Consider the following 20,020-nt stretch of genomic DNA (forward strand, 5'->3'; position numbering starts at 1 on the left):
ACCACAAATGGCTTAATGCATAGCCCCCACAAGAGATGGTGGACATGCTGTAACTTAACTTGTCTACTCTTCCATCATGATTGACAGCCAATACAATGTTATGTAATTCAGATTTTAATTAGGGCTGTCAATAGAGACAAAAAAATTAACTAATTAATCTCACATTTTGAAATTCATTAATCTAAATTAATCGCGATTAAAAGTTGGTTTGACTTCTAAAGACTAAATCTTATAAATTAACGAGTAATCACTTTCAGACAGCGTGTATTTTAGACACTGTTGTTTAATTGTATTTTTTTTTTACACAAAACTACACGCAGAACTGTTTTTAAAGAGGCTCAGGCCTATACCTATAAAGTGCCAGCCAGGTACAGACTGTGCGCCGCGCAGGGTAGATGTTAAAATGGAAGTAGCCTAGCAGCTGCCAACATAATACGGGCACTATCAGTGCCTAAAGTGGTCAGTTTGCCACTTATCTCCCATCTGTTTGAGACGTCGATGAATTCCTCTGCACAGTCCTCCGCTGTATTTCGCCAATGTTTTTTTTTTTTTTTACTTCCAATGCAAAAGATCTCAATTTCCATACATTGTCAATAAAATGAACTGTGACACCCAGGTAATTGTCATTTCTGACTGACGTCCAGTTGTCACCAGTAAGGGCGACGCTGGCAGCTTGTTCGAGGAGCTGAATTTGTCGTGCTCTCTCGCCGTCATACAACGGTAAATCGTAAGAATTGTCCCCTGAAGCAATTCGAATCACCTCAGACAGCCCACCGTCCTCATCTATGTTGATGGGCCGACAGTCACCGGCAATCTAAACTGCGTAAGCGTTGGTTACCTTTTCACGGACTGGTCTAGTTATTTTCCTAGTGAAGTCGTGGATTGTGAGTTGGCGACCATCTAACCTGGGACTGCTTTCTGTCGGGTGCTTTGCATTAAGGTGATAGCTAAATTCAGCTTGACAAATGCTACATACAACTTTAGTTTTGTCGGTTGTTCCGTCATTTTCACTCTTAAACAGAAACTTTCCGCCCAACAATCCCTCTGCTCTCTCCATCTTCAACTACCGTCTCGGTCTCTCCTATTCCTGACTGCAGGCACGCGGCGGTTTCGTGTCATGTGTCAATGCACATCGGAAGTAAACAAAGTTGCGTTAACTGCCTTAAAATATTTTATCGCATTAATCTCGGCCACAATAATCTCATAGATTAACGCGTTAACTTTGACAGCCCTAATTTTAATACATTTTATTGGCAAAGATAACAATTTACATTACAGTTCGTAATACTCTCAGAACCAGATAATTTTTTCTTCTTTGCCTGAACGACCAGTGTCTTCATGGCCCGCTTTCGCTGTTTTGCCATGTCTCAGCCTCGACCTTTTCTCTTCTTCAGCAGGCGTGCTTTCAGCTTCTGAAGGTGGTCTGCACTGGTGATGCAAGGCAACTTCGCGTTAATATTTCCATGCACTAGCGCTCCCTTCTGGCACGCGCACCTGTTCGCAATTCACTGAATCTCGCGCTCCCTTCTGGCACGCGCACCTGTTCGCAGTTCACTGAATATGAATACCTACACCCCCCCCCCAAAAAATCTCATCGAATCTACACGATTCACGTAGGTCACCTATTTTGGTATCAAAACGGCGAATTTCGCCGAAAGGTGAGGGATTTTCATGCCTGAAGAAGGCTACCTATTAGACCTAAACGAACACTAAGAAGGCTACAGCTACCTATTAGACCTACACCTAATTACTCTTCTCTTACATCAACAAGGGGCCGGTGTAGTGTTTTGGAAATTCAATTGTTTCCCATAATTTAGCTGAATTCCCACCACTGTCAGTGTGTTGGCACAGATGGATAACTTGTGTGGTCTGATATAGCTCAGGTGTAAAACAGGAAGGAAATCAGTAAAAAAAAAAAAATAGATTTCACACAGTGATATCATACAAGACGTTTATTGTCTTTCATATTGGTAGAACGATATTAGTAGAAAGCCTTTCATAGACAGCTAGCTGGACAACATAAGTCAAAGGAGAGCATAATGCTTAATGAAGGACAGGATTCCTATAGCTTGTCACACAGTCACAAGTTAGATTTAAGACTTGAGACTTTTTATTAATGCTACTTGGAACTACCATAACCAAAACTGAAGAAAAAAACAACATTATCTTGACCTTTGCACCAATAGGACATGCATATCCAGTTGTTTTGTGGTTTGGTTGAGGCCCTCGTCAAACATTAAAATAAACGCGTCATTGTTAGCGTCTGATCTGGGGTCAATCCAAGCTTGCTTATATAGGCTGTCTTGTCTATACTGCTCAGACTGTGTGTGTGTGTGTGTGTGTGTGTGTGTGTGGGGGGTTATAATTATTAATTTTATTTTAGAATTATTAATTATAAGAAATATGCTGTGATGCTAATACTTGAAATTACTTTCAGATTTGATCGAGACATTTTGTACGGGACAAATTACATACACTTCCTGCACAAAATACACAGTGCCTTGTATACTAACCCTGGTACCGGTCGTCACTATCTTGCAGACAGTGAATCTGCTCTGAGCATGCCGACTGCAAATACAATACGAGTGTTTATGGGTCAGCTATCCTGATCTGTGTGATGTTAATGCGAAAGGCATTAGGTAAATTATTAAAAAAAATAACGTTACCAATTATTTTGAGGTTTTAAATTGCAGTGTCAGAAAACAAACCATTCATACAATCCTACTTTCCACGTCTTAGCATTTTTAAGACTTTTGAAATATTGATTTAAGACATTTTTAATACCGATTAAGGCCGATTTTTCAGATTACTGAATTCAATGCCTTTTAAGACTGTTTAAGGATCTGCAGGAACCCTGCAAGGAGGTCGTGATAACAGCCACAGGCAAATGATTCACATAGATTTGGAGAGATTTCTATTCTATTCTGAGAATGTAGGTAGCTCACCTTGTATCACATGCGAGTTGTCCTTCAGAAAGAAGTTGTAGAGGTATTTCGGGATGAATGCAGACATGCACGCATAAGCCAGAGCTTGAAGGAAGAAGATATGAACAAAGATATTTAAATCACAGGCTGCTGTGTTTTTAGTTTTTCAGTAGTCCAAATTCCCAGTGCTTTGCTTATTTCCACTACTACTGAAACAGCTGTGAAATATGATTTACCCTCATTATTGAAGTTCAAATAGAGGAATGGCGCACATAGGGAATCCAGACCTAAAGTGGGAAATGAGAGTAAAATGACAAAATGCTTTTCAATGTTCCCATAATCTGTATACAGATAACTAATAACAAAAACGAATCCATCACATTGCCACATACAAGCATTTAGAGGAATTTGAAATACACACCCTGCCAGTAGACCAGATCAGGGTGTGATACCACCCAGGCCTTCAGGACCCTTCGAAACTTCACATGCCCTTGTGGGGAGGACAAGAGCTCATCATACTGATGGCAGCGGGGGATATCCACCTCAATCTGTCAGACACAAACACACGTGTGCATTAAGCAAATTAAATTAGGTTTCCATCTATTTAATTAAAAATAACTAGGAGGTTTTAAAAATATATTGTTTTGTTGTTTCCCTTGTAATATCCATGTTTATTTTATGTTCTTGTTCCTTGAACTCCATATCCTTTGTATGACTGCTTTGGCACAACAAATGCCTTGTCATGCCAAAAAAGCCAATAGTCAGAACATACAAGTTATTCAATTATACAGGTAATACCATTTTAATTTAAACTGCCTTATAAAGTCATACATACACACTACATCAACACACACAACACACTACATCAAGACACCAACAGGACTTTTACTTTACCTGTCTATCTGTTGGTATAGGGGTGTCTTTATCAATGCCGTCATATTTTGCTTGAATATCTCCCTTGTTTTAGAAAAGAATAAGATATAGATGTGATATCTCACATTCAGTGGTATTACATGTGATATTTCATTTCACAAAACAGAATGGATCAAAGTGGATTTGAACTGAAAAAAATCTGAAATCTTTAGACTCCTTATCTTACTGCTGTATATCTCAATTCAATTGTCAATTTCTTGGATCTGATCAAAAAAAACAATTTGTATTCACTAATGTGGCATTAAACATATTTAAATATATAGAAAGACATACTGTAACTAATCTTGCATATGTGAATCGCTACCGGAAATTTTCAATGAATTATTCATACAGAACTGCAAAGCCCCTTTATTGGTGTCCGAATGATATCCTACTCCTGTCTTAATGACATTATTTAGCATGAATTAAAGTATGAGCTAACACAGTTGGAATGTACTGGTATTCTGAAAGGTCAGTTCTTGATTCAAAAACTGCCAAAACAAAACAGCTTTCACAAAAACCTGTTCATCATTTCATGTAATTTTACAAAACAAACCCATGTATTGACAGCACCTACATGTTAACCATAGTTTATTCAACGCCTTGTCATTGTGTCAAGTAAAACTAAATGACACACACACACACACACACACACCACACACACACACACACACACACACACACACACACACACACACACACACACACACACACACACACACACACACATACACAACAAGCGCCATTTTTTAAACCAGCAAGATTTACCAGAGATTAAACAGTGAATACAGTTTAACAAATTATATCTTACATAGTTAACTTGTTGAGGTTACAGTTACTAAATGAACACAAGCTAAATGTCAGCTGAAATATAGGCTTTAATCAATGATAGTGCTGCTGGTATATTAATCAAGTAATTAAAGCTGACACAGCGTCAACGTATCGGACAATTGTTTTTGGTTTTGGTTTTAGGTTTACGGTGTCCACTGACTTCAATTCCCTCCATTTCGGGCAAATGTCCTTATGTCCTTTGCTTTAAACTAAGACTTCTTGAAATTGCGTTCATAGATTTTGTTAATTCTTTGTGTATGAATCTTGCAGGTAAAGTGGTTTGGAGCTTAAAAGCTTTTGACACCCTCCTCTATCATGACGATCGTGACATCTGGTGGTCAATACAATTTTGAGCTCTACTGCGGGTGTCGTCATTACGAGGCTTCATAATGTTGTGTGTCTGTCCTTTCATCACCCAAAGAGGACACGTCACCCCTCCGCAGATTACCCCTTAACTGGCTCCTTGTAGCTGCTAGAATTAAAGCTAAATCTCTTACTCTTGCCTACAGGATGTGCACCTACCTATTTTAATTCTATTGTTGAGATCTATTCCTCCTATTGACCACTTTGCTCTTTTGATGAATGCCAACTATGCAACTTTGCCTTCTCTCCGCAGCGACTGATTACAATTGAGATTTTTCATTTGTGGTGGTGAAATGACCTCCCTAGTTCTAGCAACAGCTTTGGTATACTCAACGTTTAAAAGACCAACCTCTTTACAATGATTTTGTTATTATCATTATTGTTGTATTGTATTATTATAATCTGATATCATTACTAATCTTGTGAGCATTATGCTTTCATTTTTGTTACTTTTAATATTCTTTTTCATTTTCATTTTCTTTTTTTATTGCTTTTCTCTGGTAAGTGAATGTGGCCAAAACCCCCTGCCAAATAACTGTACCTAAACTATACCTACAATACTGACCATTTTCCGACCTCTGTAGGACATAGTTACATGGTTAATCAGTTACTCATTACTCAATCATTCCTATCTGCCTACCGTGTTTCCATGGAGTCATATTCAGACTTTTGTCAATCATTTGTTCTTGGTTCCTTATCTGTCCAATCCCTGCCTTCTCACAGTCTCTGATACGTGTTCTCCTCCTATCTGTGCTTGAATGTGTCACAGAGCAGGCCATGGCCATCTTGATGTCAGCCGAACTAAAACACCTCAGTAGTTCATAGCGCCCTTTGGTGAGGGTTTCCTTTGTTTTAACCAAATTAACAGATTATTCACTCTTGTGGCATCAGCTGGACTCTGACGGAGGAGGCAGAGGTGTGCTTCTCAGATTAAACCGCACGTTACCATCACTTTCACTTGATCAGCACTGTGCTTTGGACCAGAATGCATTTGATCAAATTTGAAAAACACTTATCTAGGTGATTCCACAATATATAAGCAAACAAAACAATTGTTGTTTTCCAAGTATCATTCCAAGGAATCCATATGAAAGATTTTGACATGAAAATCCTTAGCAAAGAGTCATTTAATGAATATGACAAAACGTTAAAATACTACATATGACAAAACCTCCCGCTTTGCTTACCTCCACACCAAGTAAAGCTGCCCACACCAAGCCTCTGAAGAGAGGAGGAATGTCCACACGAGCTTCCTTCCACACGTGATTCTTCTTGTATGGATAAGCCTAACATCACAAATGTAGAGTCAACGCTTAAATGCTTAGAAATCAAGAAAAACTAAGTACATTTTACTAGATAAACTAGAATTTTCATAATGTGGTAAGTGTTTACAACCATATAATTCCTATATGTCTATGACAAACCTTGAGAAGCCTATCAAAGAGTACAATACGCATTAATTGGTACTCTGTGTCTCTCTCGCGGATGATGAGTGGCAGGGAGACTGTAGAAGAAAGCTCATTGTTGCTGCTGGAATGGGGTAGATTAGATTGCCTACAGAGAAGAAAAGACAAGGACACGGAGTAGTTTAATCTTGCAAACCTCCACTGAGGAGGACACATTTTCAAAGATCCATCTTTGAGAACTAAAATGTCATATGGGTGCCTATCAAAAACTACATGTTTGAAATACACCTTACCTATTAGCTAGGTGATTATCATTCTCAATGGTTCAATTTTCCTTGGAATGTAAACCTCAATTTGACTACGATTTGTTTTTATGATGGTGGTCTAAATGTGAACTACATCCCCAAACTCTAGCCAATAACTTAAAAAACATGGTTTTAATGTTAACCGATGCCCACTAACTTTTTGTTTTCACTACTAATGCTCACTATCACCTCTTGTGGTACAACATGGTATTATGAAAGAAGCCAGGTCGATGCTAGCTGGTTAACGTGCTAACTAGACATCATAGTCATTGCTGAGATTACGTGAAAACTATTATTTCTTCATATTGATATTCTTGATATTTTTATTTCATTTATAAATGTTTTAAACTGAAATTATTACATATTGCACCTTTGTGGAAATAGAGAAGGCAAACAGAACCAACACCTCTGCCCATGCCCCTCCCCTGTTCTTGACAGACTGCAGGCAACCACAATTTACAAGCAATAGTACAGCTTTAAGTATTGATTAAATATAGGTAAATAATATACCTAAATAATAATTTGGTGACGTATCTGCAAAGTGGTGAACTGTAGGCAAAGATCGCAGTTTGTTCCACTTGCAGGCCTCTGATCTGTCTACATACTTAAAGGCTGACTGAACCAACCAACCAACAAATAAATAAATAAATGAGAAGACAAATAAATCTCGTTCTAAGGTCAAGAAAATACGGTGGATTTTACCCTCTAATACCAATTCAAAAAAGTATATATATATACTGTATATATGATGTAATATATGTAGTATAATGTATGTAGTATATGTATATATACAATAATATATATAATGTTTCCATACTCATCCTCCAGCAGTGGATAATATGCTTCACCAGCCACATCCTTCAGTCTCTAGAATGTCAATAGTAAGGTATTATGTTCAAACAGGACCTGACAATGTGTACCCTGTTATTTTAGCAACTGCAAGCACTTCAAAACAACAATATAAACGATATAAGCATATAAACAGGAAATTAAATAAACAAATATTCCACAGTCCAAAGTTATGTCAAGCTCAATTCAAAACTAAGTGAACAAATATATGTACAGCATAATCCATAAATGCACCTTTAATGTTCAAAATGCACATACAGTATATCCTTTTTTATTTTTCATTAAATTAGTAATACAAAAATGTAAAAGTCAGAGGTATTCCCATTACTGGATTCCACTCCAGGGGCCAAAGGTATCAATCTTTTCATTCAACTTGGACCATTGGTTGTGGTTATGGGACCATTGGTTGTGGTTGTGGGACCATTGGTTGTGGTTGTGGGACCATTTGAGTTTTTTCATCAGTTATCAACCAGTAACCAATTCTCTTCCTAAATCCCTCCCCTAATCTGGGTTTGTAACCCTGGGAGGCTATCCAATACCCAACACCTTGCCTTACACCTAGGTTCATTTCAAGTTTCTACCCTTACCCTAATTTAGATGCATATTGCGTGCTAGCCTATTGACCTGTAATACAAACTTAACATAAACATATACCTTTAATTGGACATAAACATTTGCCTTTACTTGGACATATACATATACCTGCAGGGTACAATCCACTGTAGCAACTACTATTGTCATAAATGTGTAGTATATCATGTCCTCAGGTCTGGAAAAAATACCTCCACTGAAACTCCTTTTGGAGGTTTTATAGTGCAATGTGTTTCTCATCAACATTCAGCTTTCAATCTTTTTACAACCAGTGGAATCCAAAAACTGAAATAGCCTCCACTTTCAACATTTCTGAATTAATAATGTAGAAAAATCATCTTTAAAAAATATTGTGAATTTGCAGAACCATGCATATACTGGTGGACTGCATTGTTAATGTAAAGTACTGCACACATCATTCCGTTCATTTTTGTTTTGTTTTGAGGCTGACTGACCATCATATCTGCCTACTTAAGCACTTTGAGCTGCATTCTTTTGCATGAAAGGTGCTATATAAATAAAGTTTTATTATTATTATTACTTGATAATTTCAACAAACTGAAAAACAACAGTAACATATGACTCACATTGTTGAGCTGACACAGTGACAGGGTCACAGTGGTATCATCCAAGAGAAAACTTCTGTCCCTGCCCTGACCAAATGACTGTCCATCATCCAAAATGAATCTGAAAAAGAAAAGACAAACGTACACTCATCCGATGTTAAAAATAACAATGCAACAAAATGCAACTTCACTTCACTGGAAAACAATATGTATTATGAGGATCACAGACCGATCACTAACGGATAGAAAATGAAATACTAGTTACTTTGATATAGTGCAAATGGACGGTTTGGACCGGATGATGTCCTTGTTTATCAGCTCCTTCTCCAGGTCTCCACCAGCTAGACACCAGAGGTAATACACCTCATCGATGGCCCTCTCTGTGAGGTAGTCCTCTCCCTCATCTTCAGGGCAAAACAGAGTCATATGAGTACCAGTGTAACACATGTGAGGTCTTGAGAGGGTATCTATACTGCTAATTATTAGTGAAGACCAACACAATACAGGACATTACCACTTGGTTTTCATTTGCAATACAGATTTGTCTCTTGGGTATTAGTGGTTGTATACAGTGGTAACAAACTTTTATAATGTAAACTCATTTGATGTTGACACGATATGTGCATTAGGGACCAGTATGAGTGTGCCCAATCCTAGAGTCCTAGAGACATAAGACTTCTGTGTTTCTAGCACAGATTGGCTCATGAAGCCTCCTAAGTCCAACTAATTAGAAAATGTTTCATTTGCTCACCTCAAAAGACAGCCAATGTGTGATAAGCATACAATGGCTTGCCTCCAGCACACTTACACACTGACAGGAGTCCCTTACAACGTATGTTAAAATGCTTTTTTAACAGCTGTAACTGAGTGCTGTCACTACCTTTCAGATTTAGTATGTGGGGCCAACCAGTACGGAGAGGCTCAAGTGGACTCAGGTAATGATTTTCAAATAACTGTATATTTTTATATTATGTGCCAAGGGGGTAATAGGGTAGGTTCTGAAAGGCCTCTTATATGGCCTCTTGTTGATGCTAATGCTAAACCGAAAGTCACCCATGTCTGTATATTTACACTTGTACATTTAAAGAGGACAACACAGACCTTTGCAAAGATTAGTGATGTCGTCAGGGAGTTCCAGGTGGGCGGAGCGTAGGGAGGATGAGAAGAGGCTGATCGACTTATAGAAAGGCTCCATTAGGCCAGAGACATGCTCAAGCACAGGGTCATCCAAGAGCTGGGCAGGTGTGGGCCTACAACAAAAACAGCATTTATTTTAAAGACGTTGTTAATATTATATATTTTTATTATATATTTAATCAAAGAACCTCTTATACCACTATGCATAATGCTTGCATTGTGAAGTGTCTATCTACAAAAACAGAAAACTTGTAAATCAATATTTCAGTTAATGAGCAATGTCTTTGCACCTACCTTTTCGAAGGAAGAAACGTTAAGCATTTTCTGAGTAAAATGGTCAAATTCTCAGGCAATTCCTGCAAAACCGGTATATCTTATTAGAGTTCATTCATGTCAATGATAGATAAATTACTGCACACTACGTATGTAGTTATGTAATTTCTTAAAACAAACCTGGGTATTGACCCGTGTATTAACTGCAGTTTATGCAATGTTACATCCTCCTGTCACATAAAACTAAATGCCATGTAGTTGTGGGGGCAACCACTGAATTAATGTGAGAAATACAAAGGGGAGGGGAGACTTCATCCCCTTCATTCACGGTTTCAGAGTAAGTCCTTGCTCCATTGATGCCCCATTATATCTCTTATGATCGTTTAATGTGAAGCAATTTGACATAATCCGCAAGTGGTCGTGATCACTCTGAACCCAAGACTGCCTTTTTTTAGGTGAGCTGATTTTGAGAAATTAAACTTTGCTTCAGGTTGTGCAGCAAACGGTGTTACTTGGTTGCTATGGTTGCCTAGTAGCTATGCTAGCTACAGTGGGGAAAAAAAGTATTTGAACCCCTGCCGATTTTGCAAGTTTGGCCACTTGCAAAGAAATGTGTGATCTATAATTGTAATAGTAGGTGTATTTTAACAGTGAGAAACAGAATATCAACAAAACTGCGAGTGCTGCAGTACTTCAAACCATTACGGCGTAGTGTGTTGCCAATGGTTTTCTTGGTGACTGTGGTCCCAGCTGCCTTGAAATCATTCACAAGCTCCCCCTGTGTAGTTCTGGGGTTATTCTGCACCTTTCTGATGATCACCGATACCGCACGAGGGGATATCTTGCATAAAGCCCCAGACCTAGAGCGATTGACAGTTGTTTGGTGTTGCTTCCATTTACGAATAATCGCACCATTAGTTGTCTGCTTCTCACCAAGCTGCTTGCCGATGGTTTTGTAACCCATTCCAGCCTTGTGCAGGTCTACAATCTTATCTCTGACGTCCTTGGTCAACTCTTTGGTCTTGCCCATGGTGGTGAGGTTGAAGGTGTGAAGTATGATTCTTTGGACAGGTTTCTTTTATACACGTCACCAGTTGAGATCAGGTGTACCTTGTTAGGCCTAATGAGGATTAATCTGTGTGCTTCTTGGGCACATAACTGGTCATTGGGAGCCAGAATTCTTGCTGTTTGCTTGGGGGTTCAAATACTTATTTTCTGCATCAAATACAAATAAAGTCATAAATGTTATAAAATGCAGTTTTCTGGATTTGTTTGTTGATATTATATTTCTCACTGTTAAAATACACCTACCATTACAATTATAGATCACACATTTCTTTGCAAGTGGCCAAACTTGCGAAATCGGCAGGGGTTCAAATACTTATTTTCCCCACTGTAACAAGCTGAAGGAAAGGTTTAAATAACGTTAAACGGTTCAAATGGCAGAGTTCCATTTGCATGATGTGATAGCTAGTCAAAATTATGTCACGCATCAAGAGACACCAGAGTTTAGAACTTAGTTCTTTCTAATGGCAGCGTTTACAACACGGCCACTGTTGAGCCTTCTTGTAAAGTCATGGCTATAATGAAACAAAGATGAAGGAAGGTACCTACATGACAAGCCCTATGATGTGCTCACAATGTGATTTATTGAGGCTGGTGATGTCATAGTACTAGAGTGCTTTCACACTAGAGCTTTTTGGTGCGGACCGGAGTCCGTTTGAGCTGTTAGTTCAGTGTGTTTTCATTGATGTGAAAGCCGTTTTCCAAACCTGGGTTAGGTAAGGTTAGGAATTGGATACGAACCCAGGTTAGGGTAAGGGTTAGAGATGGAAGAGCACCCTAGTATTATGAACTTGGATTAGGGTGAGGGAAGAAACTAGGACTATATACAGTATCACATACTTCACATAAACTCACCTTAATCACCTCTAAGCATCCATGCTCCTCTGCAAGAACTGTGACTATATCATCCATACAGCCTGGGAGAGAAAAAATAAATAAAAAATGTAACTACACTGTACAATTTCTGTGTACATTTGATCCATTTGTTGTCATGACTACAATCTAAATTGCGCTTCGGTTCAGAATTTTGCAGTGCTAACCATATTAACATGCCTTTAAGTAATCCACTATTTAAGAAATAATGATAACATTGAGAAATGCCTTTACAGTAATCCACTATTCAAGAAATAATGACAACATTGAGACATGGCTTCTGTTGTTGTAACTGTCCTGAATTTGTACAAATTAAGTGTATATAACAAACAACCACTTACCTAAGTTGAGTATAAATTTAAAGCTTTCATTCTTTTCAATATTCTGCCAGAGACGCCTTCCCTTTAAAGAAAGTATTGATAAAGTAAAGTAGTAAGTCAAGTAAGAATAATCAGATTACTGAGAGAACATTTAGTGTTATGTTTTATTCTCTACAAGTACTGACAAACAATAATACCTAAAGGCACTATTCTCCCAAACGCGCAAGTGCTTTTTTACGCGCCTCCAGTTATGCCCCCCTACGAGTACCCTCCCCTAAGCACTCCGATCACGCCCACAGAGCTCAACTGAAGAGTAAAGGCAGACTCATGAAAGAGGTGTGATTCATTTAAAACAGAAGAAAACTTGGTCACACCCTGGTTTAGCTTGGCTGTCAGGAAAATGGGGAACTGCTGACTGCATATCTAGAGAAGTGCATACCTGAAAAGCAGGTACGGAAGAATAAGTGTAAATGTTGTTAACATAAGAAATGTCCAGATTTTGCCTTTGTACCATCCACAGTGCGTAACTGCCTCATGGTGCACAAATCATACACTTTAAGTATCATGGAGTTTTGGTCAAAAACTAGTGATCTACCTACCTTAAAAAGCATGCAAAAACCTTGCGAACAGCACCAACAGCCCAGTTGACACTAATAAAAGCTTGCTGACAAGCTAACTGGTGACTTTCGGTGATGTAGTTGGCATGTCGTGCTGTGAAGGTTTCCATACATTTTCACAGGGTGTTTCGACCCGAAGCACAGAACTCCATAACACATAGCCTGAGCGTTGGGAATGTCAGGTCTGTTTATCTGTCCTTCACATGACCGTATTCGATCAGAATTAAATTGAAGATGATCCCAAAAGTAGTTGCTCATTAAAGGGTGGTCAATTGTTACATAGTGTTGCTTTAAGTCAAGAGTAGAATACGCCTCTGCTTTTTTTACTTGGATGCCTGGGAGAATCGTGCCCAAATAAACCAAACATGCTAAGTGAGAAATTAAAAAGGGAAAAGAAAAAAAATCACAAAAAAACATCTTAAAGATATGACAAGCAAACTTTTCAAATAATGATGTGCTAGCTGGCTGGCTATATGTCAAATCAACAGATTTTACAAAAATGTCCTGACTGAGCATCTTGGATTTGTTTCATACTTAATAATGTCCCTGTACTCATCAACTAGTGCAACATTTTTGACTTGCAGTTTCTTTCATCTTTGAAAAGGGGTCATGGAAATAGGTCTAATTTTACTGCAAACAAAAAAATACAAAGTTGCATAAGTCATTCTTTTGAACTATTCATGCTAGATGTTTGATGCATTGCTCTACGCTATTAGATGCTATATATGGTGTTTTTTGCACTAAAATGAGGGCCACACGTCTATCTCAGACACTAAAGAAGATACAAGTTTAAAATGTACCATGCACACTATGCATGATGACACTATTTACATAAAGTATGGAGCAAATCCAAGATGGTCAATCAGGAAGCCTCTGTTCATTTCACATTGAATGACCCTCAGATAAAATCATTTCACCAAGCTTACCACACACAGCTCAAAGAGCAATACTCCCAAGGACCACACATCCGCCTTTGGTCCTGAGACGCTTGGGGCTTTACCATAGAAAGACCTGCTTCGATGGGTCAGGCCTTGGGCAATGACTTCTGGGGCCAGATATGATGGGTGTCTGAGATAGAAGTCATTTTGTCACACTTACAGTATCTTTTTCATTCATACATGCAATTTATATATGCAGTTTTTGTTTTCTCAGATGCTCTAGAGACTAGTACAATTACCCTATGGGGAAGTCCACATCTGCACCGCGATCTGTCATGTGATAAAAACCGAATTTGGCCAACTTGACATTACCCTGGGGAAAACAAAAGAGTTATATGAATAAGCTAAAGTTTTGTACTTGTTAATATGTGTTTCTGTGCTTGCTCCAGGGGACAATTGTATTGTTTTGGTGCAATATAAATAAAACTAAATTGAATTGTTACTTGTATCTTACTGGATGACATGGTGGCTGGTCAACAGAAAATATCCACATTTGAGGGTAAATACATGTAAACACTGTGTAAACTGGCTCAAACCCAGCACAAACTATATCTGAAAAGTCCCACCAAGTTTTGCAAAAGCAATTCAACTATTAACTACAAATCCAACTGTTTACCTTACAGTCCAAAAGGACGTTTTGGGGACAGAGGGCTCGATGAACCATTCCATGTCTGTTCATGTAATCCAGTCCCTCTAAGATCTCATAAGCTATCTGTAGGACCTGATCTGGGCTGAAGAGAAAACTGATATTAGCTTCCATTTTCCAATTCACACAACAATTAGCCTATTCCAAAATTATTTTTACACTTCTCAGTAAACTCTACTTCATCTGTTGCCTTGTTCTCACTAAATTAGGTGGACTAGGAAGGAGGCTAAAATTACAATTAGGAATAGAACAATAATGGTAAAGAACCTGGCCTTTTGCAGATTTGCATTAGCCCATAAGTATTCAGAATGATATCACCCACACAGCACTGCTTAGAGTAACTTGGCGCCCCCTATTGAAGCAACTTTAAACCAAATAAAATCCTGCCCACCTAGAGGTAGCTGGTATCCTTTGTTACACACATTAGAACTGTATAATAACAATTTAACAATAATAAATAATAATAATAAACAATAATTTGCAACCGTGGAATGAAATTAAACACTGTTGTCTTACCAGAGTGGTTTACACTGCTTGTGAAAGTTCATCAAGTTATTTTCATAGTGTTCAGCCACGACCACCAACCGCTCTTTAAAAGAGACAGAAAGAAACATCTAGTATTAATTCAGTTGTGAAATTCTACACCTAATATCTAATCATGGACCGCATCTAATCATCGTCCTATTTTCACTGAAGGAGCGTTACTAATCCCATTCAGCTAAGAGAATGATTCATCACCACATAGGCCAACATTATGTTAGCCAGTTCATTTGACCTCAACAATGTATGTCATTTATTTCATGTTTACTTTAGTATACGCAGGCAGAACAACTCACCAAATCTATATTTCATATCAATAGAAAAAAAGAAAGTATAACCAATTTCAGTTATATTTTGGTCTCCATGACGGTTTCTTACAAAGATTTTAGCCATTCAGTCATTTTCATAAACAATATGAAAAAACTCAGAGTCCCAAGAGGCTCCAGGTCTTAGGACTCGTTCTCCTTTGAGACACACAGAATGACAAACTTACATTGCTGAACAGGAGATAAATTTGAAATGGTTGAATGTTACATTTACCCTACAGTTCAGTTTCCCTCTGCCAGAACTATGGATAGGCTATTTGACCCCTTGAAGTTTTACTGGTTAATTGTTGTGTCTTCTTTTCCTCTTTATTAGGCCCCTGTGCACATCTTAGAACACTCCAACCTCCTCCACTCCTGCCTTTGAGTCAAGTCTACTTACGAGCCACAATAGCAAAACGCTGATTACATTGGGGGAAAAAACATCAATCAACAAGGTTGATTTGATTTGTTTTGTTTTGTTGTTTTGTTGTTTAGTTTTGATGTAGGCTTGTCAGAACACTAATGATTCTGTTTTATGTATGTTAAATGCAAGCAAGTAGAACTTCTACTTTGAAAATCCACTCCAGTGCTCTGAAGTGCATTACACATATTCACATGTCTAATGCTGAAATAAGTTCAAACCCTACCTTTTGCATTCTGCCATGAAACAAATTAACTGAAAAAGAAAGCCGAATAAAATATGGTACCACCATCTGTTGAAGTTGGTGGCACCAGCACCTACAGTGTGAAATGACTCCTGGCCCTGAAACTGCTTGTGATCGTAATGGTCTGACCACACAATACCTTCTGGGACTGGCATTTCTTTGGGCCTCTTGCATCAACAGTGTGTGTAAGCACTAAAATCATTCTGAGCACCTCTCTACAAATAAAATGGTATTTATCAAAAAGATACTTCATGGGAAAACATGCATACCTCTGGGCATTATCTTGGGGTGGCGTATGCTTTATATTTGTGGTTTGCAGATTGGTGACAGCAAGAGGGACTAATGGTGATGCAAGTAAGCTAAACAGCATGCGTATCAATCATTGCAGTTAGGAATTATTTTGCACGTAGCGTTAATTGTGTAGGCCTGAACTGTCATGAACTTTCCTGAACTGTCAATGAAGCCATCATGAAAATTGTATGGGAAGGGATCACCGGGTTGACTTCAAGGTACATTTAACATTACGGACGCCAATATTAAAATGCATTTTGAAACAATGTCAGGTGAGAGGATGAGTTTGATAATCGAAAAAACTTCTCTTAATCAATACCTAAATTGAGACTCAACCATGACACTTAAAAGCCTGGATGGGTCTTTCTTTCTTTGTTAAAGCATTGGAGTCTAACAGGAAACCTCCATACACAAATAATGGGAATGGGTGTATACATGGTCCTATTCAGGATCAGAAAAGCGGTCAATTAGGTTTTGTTGTAGAATATTCTTTGAAAACAACTTGTAAACATTGATTAAAGGGCAACCTATTTTCCTAACTTTTTAGGTCCCAATTTTTACTAGGGACAAAAACGATCGAAATCGGTCAGGTATTGAGTTAGAGCGCTATAACCGGCAACCACAAAATGGCTATACAATGTAATCCTATGGGTCAAGCATCTGCGTCAAAGTAAACTGCTTGTTTTCGTCACTAACAGGCACAATGTTATTATTAGTGTCTGACAACATAGAGGGGACCATACAGAGATAGAACTGTATGTGTTTACCTCAATAACTGTAAAGGAACTGTAGAAAATGACTGGTTCTAAAGTTTCTGTAGTTTCAGTTTCTGTAGAAAATGTCTCTAAATGACTGCTCTTATAACATACCATGCTTCCCCCTGGAGATGTCAACATATTGGCATAGCCTGGGATGGCAGATGGTTTTCAAAACTTGAAAACGTCCCAGTATCTTGATAGAGTTGGGGGTGAGAGGGAGTCCATTGCTGCCACAGACATCATGAGGGAGTGGAGAGGCAAAGAAAGTAAATGCTCCCAACATAGCATCTCTTAGTGGCTTCATACTCATTCCAGAATACACGTCTCGTCTGTGCAGCGTGTCTGTGAATACAGAGCAAAAAGCTAATTATCAGCAACTGTGAGCATCCTAAATCACAAACAGACTAATGTCCTAGCACCTGTCTTTGAAAGTTAATTTGAAGTTAAGCTACAATGCCTGACAATAACTAACATGTGAGTACATGGTGGCAGACTCATTAATCCCAAAAACTTGTGGCACTGTTTTGCTGTTTAGTGAAAAAATACAAGTATACTGTCTGTTTCCTTGAGGTTATCAGCAGGTCAAATGAAATTCAGGTTGAACTGTTAATATTAAATACTAAAGTAATTTTAACATAGCCTCTACTGTATTACATCCCAACAGCGCTCATTTCTGTCCTACAGCCACCTCAGCTAGTGGATCAACATATTGTCCAGTAGGCTACCAGTTGGCCAGTTATTGGTACAGTCTGTAATTCTGGCTAAAGGTTGCTTGTTTTTGACCTGACAGCATTAACTGGTTAACAGCTCACTAGCCGACAACAGACAGAGTGGTTCCTGTTAATGTGTTTTTTAAAGTACGCTATAGTATAACCTCATTTTGGTAAGCCATCACTTATGTTAATCAAATGGTTCAAAGGTACATTTTTTAAACAAATATGGTTCTGTGTATTGCCCGCTAGCATACAAAAGTATGACACGCTAGATCGAAGTTAACCAATTAAGTTAAACACACACTGGTGCAATGTATCCGAGATAGCCAAGTAAACTTGTTAATATGCCAACATAGATGTCAATTAAACGTCTAAAGAATTATTCTAATTAAATTCAGAAAATGTTGCTTTATATAAAAGCTTTTCATAATTATATTATCAATAATGACAGAATAACATTTCATTAAATGATTGCATGATGCTTTGTAACTGGATGGACCTAGCACAGTGGGCAAGCCTGGGCTCGTCAGGCCCGTCCGTCGGCTACGCCCCTGTATCAAACTGATAAAGATGAAATGTATTTTTCAAGATTAGGTAGGCTAGGTAGGTAGGTAGGTGTTTATGTTGATAGTAAAAGCCAATTAGGCACTTATATCTAGTCCACGCAAATTCTTTCTTCAAAGTTAGTTTAGCCTAATAATTAATGAACTCTCCCTTTTTTTATTTAACTTAGATCTAGTTGGTGTAGCCTATAGGCTAACCATATTGTTAGCAGAACAACTCAGATTAACACAATGTATTAAATTAGCTAAATTAGTTTATTTTTCATTACACAACGAACGATACAACTTTACTGACATAGTTAAGCAACTGAATGGAAGGAAATAGCCTGTTAGCTCATTTGTTTTCCCAATGTCAATTTGTGTATTTGTATAATTAAACAGGAACTAGTTTAGCTAGTTTACCACATTGTGATTCTGAGTAATGTTTATTCTGTCACCCCACCTAGATTAAGATTAAATAAAAGTGGGAGAGTTCATTAAACATATTTTGAAGAGAGAATTTGTGTTATCTGGCAACCTTTTGCATAGATATCAGTGTTTGCTTTCACTATCAACATAAACACTGTGCTTTAACGAATAGTAGAAATCAGTTTGATGTGAAAACGTTATCTTCCTCCCATTCTACTGCTGTGATTTCCCTCCTTTATATTGCTGCTTATTTGACATATAAATAAAGGTTGACAGGTGACTGGTCAGAGCCAATCAGAGACCAGAATTACTTCCTGTTACCACCCATCCTCTACCGACATCGGCCATTGAAATTGATGGGGGTGGTACTTCCTTATTCTCTCCAGGTCTGCATAAGACCTCCATGGTTAAAATCCGTACAATTTGCAAAAATCCGTAGAAGTTGACATGTATGAATTGGTGTACATTGAACGCACCCCATGTTACAGTCTTCAGCAACATGTGAACGGGCTAATTCAGCCGAAAAAGCTCCCCCCTGACACGGTCAAGTTTCAGTGAGAATATCTCTCACAAAATTCTGGATACATATGGTTAAAAGAAACTTACTAACCATCTGTCATTGCTTTGTCAATGGAAGTAAAACAAAAGCTTTGTTTGAATCGATTGAGACCATAGACAAGAAGTCTTCCTATGTGTGATTGACAAATAGCAATAAACAACATTGAGTCCTAAACCAAACCATAACATATGCAACATTGGACTGTATTGACGTTACACAAAAAAACAAGTAACGGTAAAGTTATGATACATTCCTAAGGAATCGTTGATTGATTGAAACTCCAGCGTGCAAACATTTATATAGATGAGTTTATCGAAACATCATGTAACGTTACATACCCACAATGTCAGTCACTCTTTGCCGTTTAACTTTAACGCAAGGTATGTATTCTGCTCTCATACATTGATAACGTTGTTTTAATGTTACACATTTAAACGAAAATGATGAACTCAGCAGTCTACTGCAGACCTAACCAGCGTCAAAGATTGAACATTTTTACGTTTTTCGTAAGGACTTCCGGTCGCTAAGAAGCTCGGGAAAAATGTTGTAGGATTAAAAGTCTACAACCCTTCTCGTTATTTTGGTTAATTCATCTTAATTTA

At 38.1% G+C, this 20,020-nt stretch overlaps 1 protein-coding gene across 1 annotated transcript in view; it reads right to left on the minus strand.

The window, feature by feature from the left end:
* The window catches only part of tbck (TBC1 domain containing kinase), a 34,226-nt gene extending 14,303 nt beyond the window's left edge, over positions 1 to 19,923 (minus strand). Inside the window, exons 1-19 of the mRNA XM_012825962.3 lie at positions 19,757 to 19,923; positions 17,287 to 17,517; positions 15,133 to 15,205; positions 14,587 to 14,701; positions 14,210 to 14,283; positions 13,959 to 14,100; positions 12,437 to 12,497; positions 12,078 to 12,139; positions 10,179 to 10,240; positions 9,849 to 9,997; positions 9,013 to 9,151; positions 8,769 to 8,868; positions 7,559 to 7,608; positions 6,455 to 6,584; positions 6,218 to 6,316; positions 3,819 to 3,881; positions 3,346 to 3,472; positions 3,161 to 3,211; positions 2,946 to 3,029 (exon numbers count right to left, since the gene is read on the minus strand). Coding sequence (XP_012681416.2) covers positions 2,946 to 3,029; positions 3,161 to 3,211; positions 3,346 to 3,472; positions 3,819 to 3,881; positions 6,218 to 6,316; positions 6,455 to 6,584; positions 7,559 to 7,608; positions 8,769 to 8,868; positions 9,013 to 9,151; positions 9,849 to 9,997; positions 10,179 to 10,240; positions 12,078 to 12,139; positions 12,437 to 12,497; positions 13,959 to 14,100; positions 14,210 to 14,283; positions 14,587 to 14,701; positions 15,133 to 15,205; positions 17,287 to 17,517; positions 19,757 to 19,817 — 1,873 coding nt within the window. The 5' untranslated portion in view covers positions 19,818 to 19,923. The remainder of the gene's footprint in view (positions 1 to 2,945; positions 3,030 to 3,160; positions 3,212 to 3,345; positions 3,473 to 3,818; positions 3,882 to 6,217; positions 6,317 to 6,454; positions 6,585 to 7,558; positions 7,609 to 8,768; positions 8,869 to 9,012; positions 9,152 to 9,848; positions 9,998 to 10,178; positions 10,241 to 12,077; positions 12,140 to 12,436; positions 12,498 to 13,958; positions 14,101 to 14,209; positions 14,284 to 14,586; positions 14,702 to 15,132; positions 15,206 to 17,286; positions 17,518 to 19,756) is intronic.
* Between the last annotated feature and the right edge of the window lie 97 nt (positions 19,924 to 20,020).

The sequence above is a fragment of the Clupea harengus genome, chromosome 1 (genome assembly GCF_900700415.2).
Source record: "Clupea harengus chromosome 1, Ch_v2.0.2, whole genome shotgun sequence".
NCBI lineage: Eukaryota > Metazoa > Chordata > Actinopteri > Clupeiformes > Clupeidae > Clupea > Clupea harengus.